At 41.4% G+C, this 14,323-nt stretch overlaps 1 protein-coding gene across 1 annotated transcript; it reads left to right on the forward strand.

The window, feature by feature from the left end:
- Window positions 1-9,604, forward strand: rab33a (RAB33A, member RAS oncogene family). Its single transcript, XM_041944551.1, has 5 exons — window positions 1-118; window positions 2,274-2,826; window positions 7,348-7,488; window positions 9,174-9,254; window positions 9,353-9,604. The coding sequence occupies exons 1-5, from the start codon at window positions 114-116 to the stop codon at window positions 9,575-9,577; spliced, it is 1,005 nt and encodes a 334-aa protein (XP_041800485.1). The 5' UTR covers window positions 1-113; the 3' UTR covers window positions 9,578-9,604.
- The last annotated feature ends 4,719 nt before the right edge of the window (window positions 9,605-14,323 follow it).

Raw genomic sequence — 14,323 nt, forward strand, 5'->3', positions numbered from 1 at the left:
GTGTGCACAAGTGTGTGTGTGCATTTCGGGTTTTGTTTATTTTCTGCCGCTGTTCATCAAAATGAAAGCAAAGCAGCTCAGACACATGACAGCGCTTCGCCCGGCTGGAGTTCATGTGGTGAGTGACACTGCTTTCCTTTCTTTCTTGCATTTTATTTTATACAAAAACAGCTTTTCAAGCATGAAAAAGACTTTTGATTTCACGTGTTAATTTTGACCGATGATCAAAATGTAAGAGTTGGTGGTTCTTTGGTCCAGACTGAATTATCTCAACTAAATGTTTGATTGCCATGGAATTTTGTAGATATATTTATGGTCCTCCTTCCTTCATAGGTATATGGAGTATCATGAGGTTGACATTCTTGCTTTGCTTCTTGACAGCTATGGATAGATTGGATATATTGGCGATTTCCAATATAATGGTCAATGACCAAATCCCTGCAAAACTAATGACATGCTGATCAGCCTTAGCTGTACTTTGTGTTTATTGCAAATGTTGGTGCGCTAACATGCTTATCTAAAAAGCTGAACACAGTAAACATTGTGCCTGCTAAACATCAGTGAAGTTGTCATTGTTAGCATGTTAGCATGTAGCTTGTTTGTGTGAGTGATGTTTACAGCTGTCGTTGAGCGGCAGACATTAATGAGTTCCTCATTCATGGGATCGGCAAAAAGGCTATTCAGTGCTGCCCTGTAACGTGTAAGACTACGCCTCACGCCGTTCGTCCTCGTATAGCTCTGGTCAGCACCTGCCTCTGTAGCCAGGTAGGTGACATGGTATTGTTTCAGCATCACGAAACCTGCTTGGTGTGAAAAAATAAGAGTGAACAATAACAAATCATGTTGGGAAACAATGAGCTGTGGCTGCTGTCAGTATATAAACACCAGCATTGTGCATTTCCCATTGACCTTAAGGAGTGTATTGAGCATCACCTTTACATAGCTTCATTCAGTTCATTCATTTTGCATGAATGTTGATTTGTATGGGAATTCCTGGTATTTCTGGTGTTCTGTGTACCTGGACAGACAAACCAATGAGGCCTGGAATGTAGCGACATTACAATCCCGTGGCGTTACGGCCTTGTTGGTTTGTGGAATGTGACAATATGAGATGCTGAACAGATCACGTGACTAGATAGAGTGAGAAAATCTGTTTCACTTTCCCTCTCTGCTCAAACGCCCACTGATGGCTCCAATCACATCATTTAATCACCATTCAGCATTATATTTAGATACGCAGTGTTTGGATGAAGTGTTATTTAGTATGTTGTCTGGAAACAGAATCTTCTACTGGCAGGTGATTTTAAAGGTTTCAGGAACATGAGTCCAGAACAACTGATGCATCAATTTGGCCCATAGTATATGTTCTATGGAGAATATAAACTTATATTAAACTTATATTCTGCAAATGAAACAAACAGTAAAGATGCTAATAATAAGAAGAGGGAGAAGGGATGGATGGGTGACCTACCGTCTGTGTTAACATGATACAAATAATAGAGTAATCCTATACTGCAGTCATTTTGTCTGTGACTGATTAGTGTCTTTATGGTGTCATGTAAGTTTTTATGTTGTATTTTAATCATCTGGCATCACTATAACAGTGCTGTATGGAACAGCAGGATGCAACAGTGGAACAAGGATTCTGCTTTTTAAGCTTTGTGTTTATTAGATTTGACTGTTTAAATAAAACCATCGGACAAGTCTGGTGAAGAAATCATTCTTTGCTGCAGCTGCACAGACATCTGAGATGTGACATGAGCCACAAGCCAGAAAGATTCTGTTTGAATCTTCAACAAATCATTGTGTTTAATAAACTTATCATATGTTTTCTCATGTCAAATCTCAATCTGAAAGTAACTACTACTTTAAATTTAGTGGACTATACAGTACAATATGATCCTGTGCTCATATAGTGACCTTGTTATACTTAATGGGCTTTCATGGTATAAATATAAAAGTGCTCTGTATATTTCTGTACAGGTGTATATATCTGTGTGAGTCACTGGTGAGTTTATAGTCATCTTAGAGCACGTTATATTACATTTGCCTTGGCTCTCCCATTGTATCACTATAATACTTTAATTTCTAAAGGTAATTTGTTGTCCCTAACGGCATCATTATCATCTGGTCTTAATAAAATAATGATTTGGAATAATTTTGAGTAATTGTCTGGTTGTATTTATTTAGCACATCACTACATGTCTTTTCCAGTAGGAACAATAAATCTGACTCTTTTCCTGTGTTGTGTGTACAATACTTCTCCCTTTAAGGCCACACTCAGCTGCTGACAGAGAGCACCGGCTGTATTGTTGCATTGCTGGTCCCCTCCTTCCTTCCTCCTCCTCTCCCCTCCCTTCCCTCATCCATCCATCCGTCCACCCCCTCTCCTCTGCACACACGCACACCGATTTGCGCATCACCTCCTCCGGCATAATGACCAACGATTCCCCGGAGGAGGAGACCCGAGCTCCGGGCGGCGGTGGCGGAGGAGGTGGTAAAGGGATCGCACGAAGGAACCGAGCGGACGACAATGTCACCATCCTGACATCGTCCATGGATTTACAGAGAGCCAGCCGGAGCCGAGCCAGCAGCAGCAACGATGCCGCCCAGAGCCTCACATCCTCCGTGGATCTGAGCACCTCCTCCCTGGAGCTGAGCATCCAGACGCGGATCTTTAAGATCATCGTCATCGGGGACTCCAACGTGGGGAAGACCTGCCTCACCTTCCGCTTCACCGGCGGGAGCTTCCCCGACAAGACCGAGGCCACCATCGGCGTGGATTTCAGGGAGAAGGCGGTGGAGATTGAAGGAGAGACTATCAAGGTAAAAGCAGGAAGGAGGCTGGATGTTGATTAGTGGTGTTTCTTCACTCCCTCCTCCCCCTCTCTTCTTTTTGTTGATCAGCTGCAGCTCAAAGTCTGCCAGTGCATCACACAGGGCCTATTCTTTCATTTTATCTGAACAAAAACCACATTTCACTTTCCCTTAAGATGTTTTTAAACTTAAACTGACATTTTACATGTTGAACAAATATAGCATGTTTTGACAACACAGGTTTTGTGTGTCCTTGTAGCTTAAAGGAAGAAAACCTCACAATAAAACTCATTTGTGTGGTGGATGGGTATTTGGGGGACATATTTCTATGGAGAAATGGATATATTTTGACAATGTGTGTTTTAGTATTTAGTATTTTCTTAATGTTAGTGAAATCTCAGCTGGTACAGGCAAACCTTAGGCTTCAACCTGTATTTAGTCATTTGTTCATCAGAAAACAATTAAATCCAACTTACATGGATGCTGCTTCAAATGTTAGTGTCCCTGATGACAACTAAGCGCCCTGAAACAATAAATGTCTATAATCCTGGGTAGAGGTGAAAAGATCAGTCGATTCATTGATTAATCCATCAACACAAACTAAGCCGCAACAATTTTGATAAACAACTCATCTCATTCGTAGTTTTTAGATAATTTATCCCTTGTGAGGACCTGCTGCTTTTCTTTGTGTTTCATGATGATGAACTGAATATATTTGGGTTTAGACTGTTCAAGGCAGTTTTCACTATTTTCAGACTTCTTTTGGCCTAAACAATCAACTAATCGAGAAGATAATTGATCAAGAAGTAAAATACTAAGATAGTTGCAGCTGATTCCAGTTGCGTTTTAGGGCCCCTGTCCAGCTCGAGCATCGTTAATACATTCATCTTCAGAATTAAAATGTAAGGTGTAGCTACTGCTGAAGAGGAAAGCTCACAAAGAACCTACAGTGCATTAAATTGTTCCAGTTTGCCTACAATTTCCTATCTTAAACCCATGAAGAATATCAGCCATTTGTTGTTTGAATGTAGTGCATCATAGTGCGACAACAGTCACAACAAATTCTACACAAGTAAAACCAACCACCAGCAGTAGAAATGTAGACCATAATACTGTAATGGTGTCCTGGTAATTACTGAATTAATGTTTAATGACTCAGTAGCAATGCATACTGGCAGATGTAGCAAAATCAATTTCAGTGCAACAGCATGATAACAGGCGAGTTGAAGCATCATGACAAATACTATCTGTCAAGATTTTAGTTGGTATATTGAACGGTTACTCACATCTTCACTCATTCGTCAGCCTGTCCTGTGACTAAATATTAGGCTTGTTATTGAGATTTCTCACTCTCTTGCGTGGCGTACATACCTGCCCCCTCCTCACTTGGCCTGTAAGTGTGCGTGCAACCTCTATATCACACATACGCGTGCATGTGTGGGCTCCCTTCCCCCCTTTCTGTCTCAGGAGAACAGCCTGTCTGCAACCTCCAGATGCCCCCTAATGCTGACTCACAAACACACCACACACTACACCTGTTAGGTCAGCGTGCCTGAATCATCGAACTCCTCACCAAAACGCATGCTGTACGCACACAGTATGATCAGCAGTGTGAGTATGTATCACATGTACATTTAATTCATGCAGCTATACAGGCAATCTAGAACTCTCTGTTTTCTTTTCTACTTTGCTGCTGCCTTCAAAGCTGGTTAGATCATGTTGACAATGGGGAAGATTGGGAAATAAGTAAAGATTTTGTTATCTAAATTAAGCCTGTTCAAGTATTTAACTCTGGTGTTGTAGCTGCTGTATGTGCAGGTATTGTCTTCACCTTCCTGCTCTTTATGCTCCTTATTTATTCTATTATTGAAAATTTGTTGTTTTGGCATGCAACCAGAGAAGCGGGTATTGCTCGTTCTGCCTGATGACGTCTAGTCATATTTGTGTGGATATGTATGATCTCCAGAGGATGAGTCCTATGTTTTGGTGACCTCCTGACTTTTTACATTGGATGTGGATGTGATGAACACACAAGCTTGACTTAAAATCAAAGGTGGAGCACTGTATGTATTTAGACTCAAGACTCTTGCGTAAAAGATTGATTTTATTTGCTCTTGTGTCATATAATTTGACTGGTCAACACTTGGGGTTTTATTGTGAGAACTGAAGGTTTACAGCAGGCAGATGTTTCAGATCCAGCCGGCTCCAGATCATCTAGAGCTGAGACAGGAAGCCGAGCTCTTGTGTATTTATGTGTGCTATCCAGATGGTGATTTCATTGCCTCTACAGTGGACTCCTTCATTGTTGGAGCAAAAACGAGGCTACTTCAATGGTGCGGTAGAGCTTTCAAAGAGGTTATAAAGCAACTCCATGGCAAACCTTCACTCAGGGTTTATCTAACTTGATGAACATAAAAATTACTTAAGCCTCAGACTAACTACGACATAGATTCAGGTATAGGCGACTTCTTTTCCTCTCCAGTCCTCTGGCAGGTGAATACACATAGCATAGGGATTAGTAACAACAAATGTTAGAAGCAGCAGAGGTCTAAAAATAGTAGACTACTCACCAACCTGCTCCAGAGGAGGCTATGTTCACAGTTTTGGATTTAAATGGGCTAGAAGAGGCTTTTCCTGATGATAATATCTGTAGCCTATAGATTCTCAGAGGAGGAATACGTTAGAAAACTCACAGAGCCATACGTTAATAATGTCACTGAATGAAGCCGTGCAGTTATAGTAGTGCAAACTGTTTGCATTGCATTGAGTTTTTTTTCCACAGGAAGCTACATGCATTAAGAATGCATGCAAAAAATCATTTTTTTCCAGATTGCTTCAGGTGATACTGACACCTTAAATGATACACAGCCTATCATCCATACATTTAAAGAGAGACGAAGGCAAAGAAACTATAGAGCACTTTGGATTAAGTCTTTATGCTTGGGCCTGCATAAAGACTTTTCCAAGTATTTGGGTTGGTTTTGAAAAGCACATTTTCAAATTGTCACAGTTCTAAATAACAGAATGAAGATGGATTCAGACGTAGGTTTAAAAAGACATCTGCACTGATGAGAGCTATATAAAGTATATTGACAGCCTTATTATTATAAGCCTTATTTGTATGAACTCTGTTTTGTGCCTTATCAATTTGCTCAGCTTGGTTTTAAATGATGGGATACACAGTATTCAAAAAGACGAGGCTTTGATATTACGAGCACCATTAAACGCAGTATTGAACCTCTGATGCTGAACAGCTGGGCTCGTCCTTTCAAATGGTAATAGCAGATAACTGACTGGTCCTTTTTCACTGCGGGCCTGGCCTGAGTGTCGGAAGACCGCCATGTTGATATACACACTGTTATTGATTACACAGGCTATGGAGACTTTGAGCATGCTGATTATTTGAGCACAGTATACTGTACAGTATATGTGACCTCGCACGAGCCATAAATAATTTCTACTCTGCATTCTGACAAGACTGAATTTTATTTTTAGGTGAAATCAATATCAGTACTCCTCATGTGCAGAGGACAGTAAGTAATTTGAGGGGGGATGCCATCTCCGTTGTTGGCAAAATGACCAAAATGCTATCACCCCCTCTCCATCCTCTCGTAGCAGAGAGTGCAGGGGCGGAGGGGTTGTTTAGTTGAATATGTTAGCCTAGTCTGGCTGACTCACTGATCATTTAACCGACTGAGGTTTGTGCAAGTTATAATTTTGGGCCGCAACCACGACTCTGAAATGCCAGCAGCCTCGCTGTGCTGTGTATTGATAAATCTGTGGTGCTGTCTGTGGTGTTAAAGTAGCAGACTGATAGTAGCATAACGCCTTTTTCTCTCACTTCTGCCCTTCTGTCACTTTCATCTTGGATCTATAATATTCTTGAAACTATTTACTATGAAGGCTTAATGCTACATAGTGCATATTGTAGCCTGTATGGCCTGTAGAGTAGTGTCACCTCCACGATCAAAGTGACAAGTAGCAACATGTAGTCATGGAAGAGCAAGAGGATCATAGAGACACACCGCTGAATGTAGAATTCCTAGAATATCCCTACAACATATGAATGTTTTTTTTTTTTTATCTTAATTTGAATTCCACAATTGGGCCTGTGTCATGACATTTGATTTTGGTATACATCAAAATCTGTATACAGCACAGAGTAGACCTGTATGAGGCCTTTGTTAATTATTAAGCAGAAAAGCCCATCGTACTAATAGAGCAGTGCTCTCTTGAGACCCTGTAGCCAGGAGTATCTTAGCACTCATTCCTGTTGACATGGTACAGGGCCATGTTCTGGTTCTTGTAAGCCCTTATAAGCTTATACAACTCATTGTATCCAGATTCATGTTTCTAGTTGTTTCTAATTTACTGAGATTAATAAAACATTTTATCCATAATAAGCTTGGATTCCTGGATTCTGTTTCTCCGGATGCTGTTATTTCTCTGACATCCAAATCTTCCTACATGTAGACATGTACTTTCCCTCAGTCATATTAAAACACGGGTTTATCATGTTTGTCTCCACAGGTGCAGGTATGGGACACAGCAGGCCAGGAGCGCTTTCGTAAATCCATGGTGGAACATTACTACCGCAATGTCCACGCGGTGGTCTTTGTGTATGATGTCACCAAGATGACTTCCTTCCGCAACCTGCAGACATGGATAGAGGTTGGTAACTGGTTCAACACATTGCAAAACAACTAAGTGTTGAAAGGAGCGCACATTCTTAATGTACTGAATGAGTACATGGCACCATGATCATCAGCACCGGTTTCAAGTGTTCCCACTGGGTCTTCCCCAAGACTATTTATTAGCTGTGGGTTGACGCTGTGATGTTTCCATCGCAAAGCGCGGTTTGCATCTCTGAATGCTAAAGCCGTGACAATTCTAACCACAGCTGTGAGCACGTCAACAAAGCCCCAGCTGGTCACTTAGAAAATTTGTTTGTTGTGTAGTCATGTATGTAGGAAAAATCTCTCTGATGTGTGCAAAAATACTACTACTACTATTACAGCTTCCACTTTTTCTGCCATCACCTCTACTGCTCCTTGTGATAGTTAAGCTGCATCACAGTACTAATAGTACAGTACTAATAGTATAGTAGTATTATTAGTAGGAATTGTACTGATAGCTCAATTAGCAGTTATAGTGACAGCAGTGGTCGTGGTGAAAGTAATAGCAGCTGCAGCAGTAGCAGAGCTCCTTCACACAGGTCTAATTAATAACATTTAACAGCTGCATTCGATTTAGTTTTGCCACTTTCAGGCTTCTGGTATTATGCATGTGGCTTACTGCGGCTTCCTGGGATGCTTCAGTGGAAATGAGTCGTCCTAAATGTTATTAGTTAAACCTGTGCTTGTCCTGCTATGATAAGTCAGTATGTCTGAAGAGAAAATACTCTGCAGTAATAACGGTTGGACTACTTGCAGAATGAGTAGTAATATTATTGTTTGGACAGTAAACAATGACCAAAGCACGGAAGAGGAAGCCTTGGCACGGATGTCCATTATGAGGATATCCGGCGGCTATACCAGAAGCCCTGAAACCGCTGCCTCCAGAGGCGGACAACAGCCGAAGGGTTCTGAGACTGGTCACTGGCTGTTCAAGGCAGCTATGTTTAAAACAAATGGCCTCACCTTTATTCAAGATTTTTCTACCTATGGTGTTGAATCCAACACAAAACCTCTCACATGTTTGGTGTCATGACTGTCCCTCCTTTGTATTAACAAAGAGAACAGCAGTACAGGCAGCAGGGCATGCAGTAGATCAGTGAAAGCGCAGTTTGCCAACAAGGCACGGCCTGTGATGCATCGACACTGTGAACTGTAGCACAAATGCAAGTTGTACTGGTTGCAGAGGTCATATAACTAGTTGTTCTAGAAGGGAAAATTATGGGAGACTAATGCTGAATTTATGCCATCTAAGCAGAACGTAGAGAATGCGATTTTTTTTATGATTTATAGCCCATCATGACCTTAACTTCCAAATAATTACCCCCACTGCTTTACTGTAGTGAGTTTTTTTCTTTTTTCTTTCTTGATCATGACAGATATTTCATGGTGTGCAGTGCAGATATAAACACACTGCAGGTTTTATAGCTCCTTTTCAATTGGCTCAATCAATTCTATGAGTGTTAGTATTGGATTTTATTTATATTGAGCTGTTGGGAGTGAGGGCTATACAGCCATTTTGGCACAGACAGTTCTTATCACCGAGTGGGACCTGTTGTAGCTGTCATAAAGTCCTTGTAATTGCAACTAAGAGACTGGCGTCCTCCCAGCTGCTTATATTTATGGTCACATATCATGTGAACATGGCCATAGTTATTAAAGTTAGATTGTGTTGTGTTCCAGGAGTGTAATGGCCATCGGGTCTCAGCATCAGTACCTCGAGTCCTGGTGGGAAACAAGTGCGACCTTGTTGACCAAATACAGGTGAGTGTACTCAAGCAAGGGCCACAACACAGTGCAATACTTTATTTATCTTCCCAGGTTGAATTAGGGTTTACAGCCAAACCTTTGTGCTTTCCCAGGTGCCCTCCAACATGGCGTTGAAGTTCGCCGACGCCCACAACATGCTGCTGTTTGAGACGTCGGCCAAGGACCCGAGGGAGAGTCAGAACGTCGACTCTATCTTCATGTCGCTGGCGTGCCGCCTGAAGGCCCAGAAATCCCTGCTCTACAGAGACGTGGAGAGGGAGGATGGGAGGGTCCGACTCACACAAGAGACTGAAACAAAGAGCAGTTGTCCTTGTTGAGGAAAAGGAGGAGTGGGAGGCATAATGGAGGGGAAGAGAGAAGAGTAACTGTGCATGTCAAGGAACGGGAGGAGAGGGATGGCGGGAGAGTGAGGCTAAAACAAGAGTCTTTTAAATGAAGTGCAACTTTTCTGGTTTACGAGGTGGATTGTGTGTTGAGGCTAACAGACGTGTTTCAGGGAAGAGGAGGATAGGGAGGAAGCACTCGTGCAAGGGACTGAATCATCATCAATATTTTTGTTCTTGAGGATGAGGACTAGGAGAAAAAGGGTGGTGAAGATAGAGAGAAAACAGGAAAAAGGGATTGGGGAGTGACGCATTTATTAACAATTTAGAAATTAGACGATGTTGCCTTTTAGACTGCAGTATAGTGTAGAAATTCCTCCACTTATTCAAACAGACAGACCCTGAGTAAACATACTTTCAGTGTGCCCAGTGCACAGGCACATATGACACTATTAACACAGGATCCACGACAAACACTCTTAATGCAGGGCTGTTGTTTCCTGAACCAGCCCTGTTTATCACAGCCATTATTAACAGCAACGTTCTGAGGCAACATATTACAACTCTTAAATTTTCATCCACATCCTAGCTGAGAGCAGCGTTTTCCAACCTTTATCTACTGCCTTAAAAAGCTGCCTCTGTCCTGGTTTGAAGAAACCAGTCAGGTTTCAAGTGTTTTAGCCGCTCCGGATGATCTTGGTGTATACAACCAACCAAACGCAGCCTCTCAAGTGGAAATACCAACTCTTTTATCTCAGATTTATACCAGAGTGTACCTGATGTCGATCTAGGTCAATCCTTCACAAGTAGGACAGTTGACTTAAAATCACTGTGAGATCACAAATGCATGGGAAAGATGAGAAAACCCATCTTAGACAAAGTTAATGTGGATAAAATAGGGGGCAAAAAAAGTCAAGGTCAGCTTAAAGGACCCGTGCAGGAAGACCTTGACAACAAGGTTTCCTGAAAACAGACCATCTAGAGGTCGTCAGGCAGCGTGTCACATATCGATTCAGAGGCTGTAAGATCCTCTTACCCTTATGCAGGAGAAAGCCACCCTCCTCCAAAGGAGGGCCGTCTTGGCAAGGCTCCTTTTTCTCCTCTAACCCTGATGTAAACATATCCCCTTCACGCTTAGCTTCTGGCAAAGTGGCTTATCCAGCTTTCCCTTTGTATGCAAATGCACAAACATCCAGTCAGTGCCGTACGTGACTTCAAGATAGCCAGTCAGCCACAGCTTTTTTTATTCTGGCAAAGGCCTTCTGTCTGTCTTAGATGGTGTGCTCTCCACATATGTATCACTGCCTCCAGTCTCAGAGAGGGCAGGAAAGATAATAGAAAACTGTGACCTCTGCATACATAATGGATATATTGATACTGCTACACAGCCTGAGCCTGGATGTATGAGCGGATGAGTGAAGCCTGGTGTGTGTATAAAGGAAGGAGTCCGGGAGTGTCCGAGCCATGGATGATACAGGCTGCATGAAAAACTGTAGAAAGCCATATTCATTATTTACTGTACACAGAGATGCAGTGTGCTTTACACTGAGATAGCGCCCAGATGGGTTCTGGGTAGAAGAACACACTGTACATAACTCAGCGTCGGAGCTCTGAAGTCTTTGTAATAAGGCATCGATCCACAAGTCTCACTGTGATACATGCAGTTTAATATAGCAGCACACCCATCATTTCTTACCCTGTTTTAACATCGTAGCCTACTTTTGAACAAGGTTATAAATATATTTGGACGCCATATGTAAAAAAAAATCAGATCAGTGAGCATTTCAGACCGGTGTTCCCTTCAAACCTGACGACCTAATTAATTCATCCTGTTGAGCAATTTAAACACTGTGCTCATCCAAGTGAAGTCCATAGAGCTCTTGTCTGTGATGCATCAGGTTTTTGTGATTTTGATTGAGAAACTCTCCTCGTCTGTTCTCCTTCCGTCAGTAGCAGCGCTACAGGTGAATACAGTTGTAAATCTTATCTGTGACATGCAACCCAGAGCCAGGTTCAACAAAAGCTGGGCAAAAGAACACGCAAAAACTGGGAAAACATCCATTCATCCATTTTCTAATCCACTTATTCTCTTCAGGGTTGTAATACGTGCATGGGAGGAGGGGCGCACGCTACAACTTTCTATCTGTTAACAAATATCTATGGCTCTGTTCACCATTAGGTTAGCATAACCTGGCTAACTTAGTCGCTGTAATACATGTGTGACGACTGGACCAGCCTAATAAGAAGAAAAACATGTTGTGCCTGCATTTCCTTCATAAACTTACCACATCTGAATAAAATATCATTTGATTGGTTTCAAATGATTGAAAAAGAAAAAGGAAGGGATGAACCTTGTTATTAGCATTTATCACTCGTGGCAGTTTTTGAATCAGTTTTCTTTTTCTGACATTTGAAATCATAAGCAGTTTGTATTTTATTCAGGTCTGGAAGTTAAGAATACAAATGTACAGTGTGTTTGCTTCCTTCCCTTTTCCCTGTACATACACATACGTGTTTAATTTCTTATAATATTTTGCTTTCTTTTTTCAGTCAATTTGTGACTTTTTAAATAACCCATGTTTGCTCTTAAAGGGATGCCTTGACATTTTGAAGTTTAGTCTGGTATTTTTTTAACTGCAAAAAGTCACAAAGGTAAAAAAAAAAAAAAAAAGGTTTCTGTATGTGGAATTAATGAAACATCATGTGCACGCGGTACAGTACACCAGTATGAATGAGTCACATCAGGGCACAATCTCTTGATGAGTTGTACAGGGCTGAACAGCAGCCCTGGCTCAACGACTCTTCAGCATGTCAGATGCTGCTCATCCTCAGAATACCGTAGCTACATTCTACCCTGTCAATACATGAAAAAAAAAAATCTGATTAAAAGTCAAAATACCAAGTTACTCCTTTAACAAAAGCCTTAAGATTGGCGTTACTTGATTTTTTGATGTTGTCATCTTTTTATTAGAGTTGTTACATTTGAGATGACAATGTTTTTTGGCTGTGAGTTTGTTATTGTTTTGAACTGTATCAGATTGTCTACGATTATATGTTTCATATGTAACATTGTGGTTGTTACAATCTCACAAAGGGACTTCTGATAAAACTGCTGAAGAAGCTTCACTTGGCTCAGATCCTCATTCTTTGGAGACAGTCGTCTACATGAAATGGTTCTCTGAATGCTTACACCTAGTTGGCTTTTGACATTGCATGCCCCCCATGCATTAACATAATGAAGTTTTCAGTAACACTGCAGTTTTGGCCATGTGTCCTGACCAAGGTATTTACTGTTAGAGCCTGTTTCCCTTCCCGACACAGATTCCAAGTCTGTTTTTCCATTCTCTTATGCTCTTTCTCTCAGACTTCTATCTTATTTCGCCCTTCATGTGTCACCATTTCTACTGCCCTCTCTATTTCTGTCCTAATCTTTGTATCGTTTATCCCTTTAAGTCCTTCATATCTCATTGTCAGTGCTTCTCTGTTTCAGTGACCCCTGTTACTTTAATTTTCTGTCTCCTTCTCTGCCTCCATGTCTCAAATTGTCTCCATCAGTCTGTCTGTCTGCCTGTCTCCTTTCCCACTCTGCCTCCAAATATGTGGCTTGTGGCTGTTCCTTGTGCTGGCTAGAAAATTTAATTCTCAAGCAGATATTGTAACCATTAATGGATTTAGCAGATGAGCGCCGCTGAGTGTTGAGATTGTGAGCGGATCAGAGAGGTGAAACAAAAGACGTGCCGTTCTTTGAATTATTGTCTTCTTCTTTTTGGTACTGACTCTGCAGGTTCACCGGTGACAGAACATTCAAGCGTTTAAGTGATTAAGCCTCTACAGTTATCCGTGCACAGATGTCTTCAAGCATCAAAAACATCCTTAAGACATGAGGCATGACATCTTAGAGGAAATAATTACACAGTCAAATCATAGGGTTGTGAGGCGTGTTATGAATTTAGTCATGCTGAGATGTTCCGGAGTGGCTGGACTTTTTCTTGATGTAGTTTGGCAAGTCAGCTATCAAGAGGCCGACCTGTGATTGGATACAGACCACCAGCGACATAAATACCAAAAGGCTATAGAGAAAGTTGCAAATGTGAAAAAATGTTGGGAAACCCGAGAAGGGAAGTCAAAATATCCCAAGATGAATATATTAAATGAAAAGTTTTCAATCCTGAGCTACAGTGACCCTCATTGACAATACAAACACTGTTAAGTGAAGAATCTCATCAAATAACCCTGAAGCAGGTGTGATAATAACACTGATGACTGATTGCATGAGGAGAACGATGGTGGCTGTTGTTGTTTAACACAGGTGGAGGTGGTGAAGTTGAAGAACCAAAGATCATGCCACCAGAACCCAACTATAAGTGAATAAAATGGTACAGTTTTGCCCAATAAGCTGAATAACTTGTTTTTATTTTCATGAATACATATTGTGAAAGCAAGTAAGACGAGCAATCGGGCGAAAGTGAGCTAGATATGGACAGATATCTTGGATAAAGATGCTGTTTCTACTGTTACAGCGCCAACAGTTGGGCTGTAGTGCTGGGATAATCTTTTCAGTTTTGATTTGTTTTGGAAAAATAGATTAGGTTCATTGCAGGACAAAGACAACAGTCATTTTTATGTCTATGGATTTTCCTGCTATGTGAAGAGCCATTCCTATTTATTACCTGTGGAGAGCAGCAATAGGCTCAGAGGAGGGTAACCAGCCTCAGATTTCAGCAGAGGAAGAAAGCGGAG

Source organism: Chelmon rostratus, chromosome 9, assembly GCF_017976325.1.
Source record: "Chelmon rostratus isolate fCheRos1 chromosome 9, fCheRos1.pri, whole genome shotgun sequence".
Taxonomy (NCBI): Eukaryota; Metazoa; Chordata; class Actinopteri; order Chaetodontiformes; family Chaetodontidae; genus Chelmon; species Chelmon rostratus.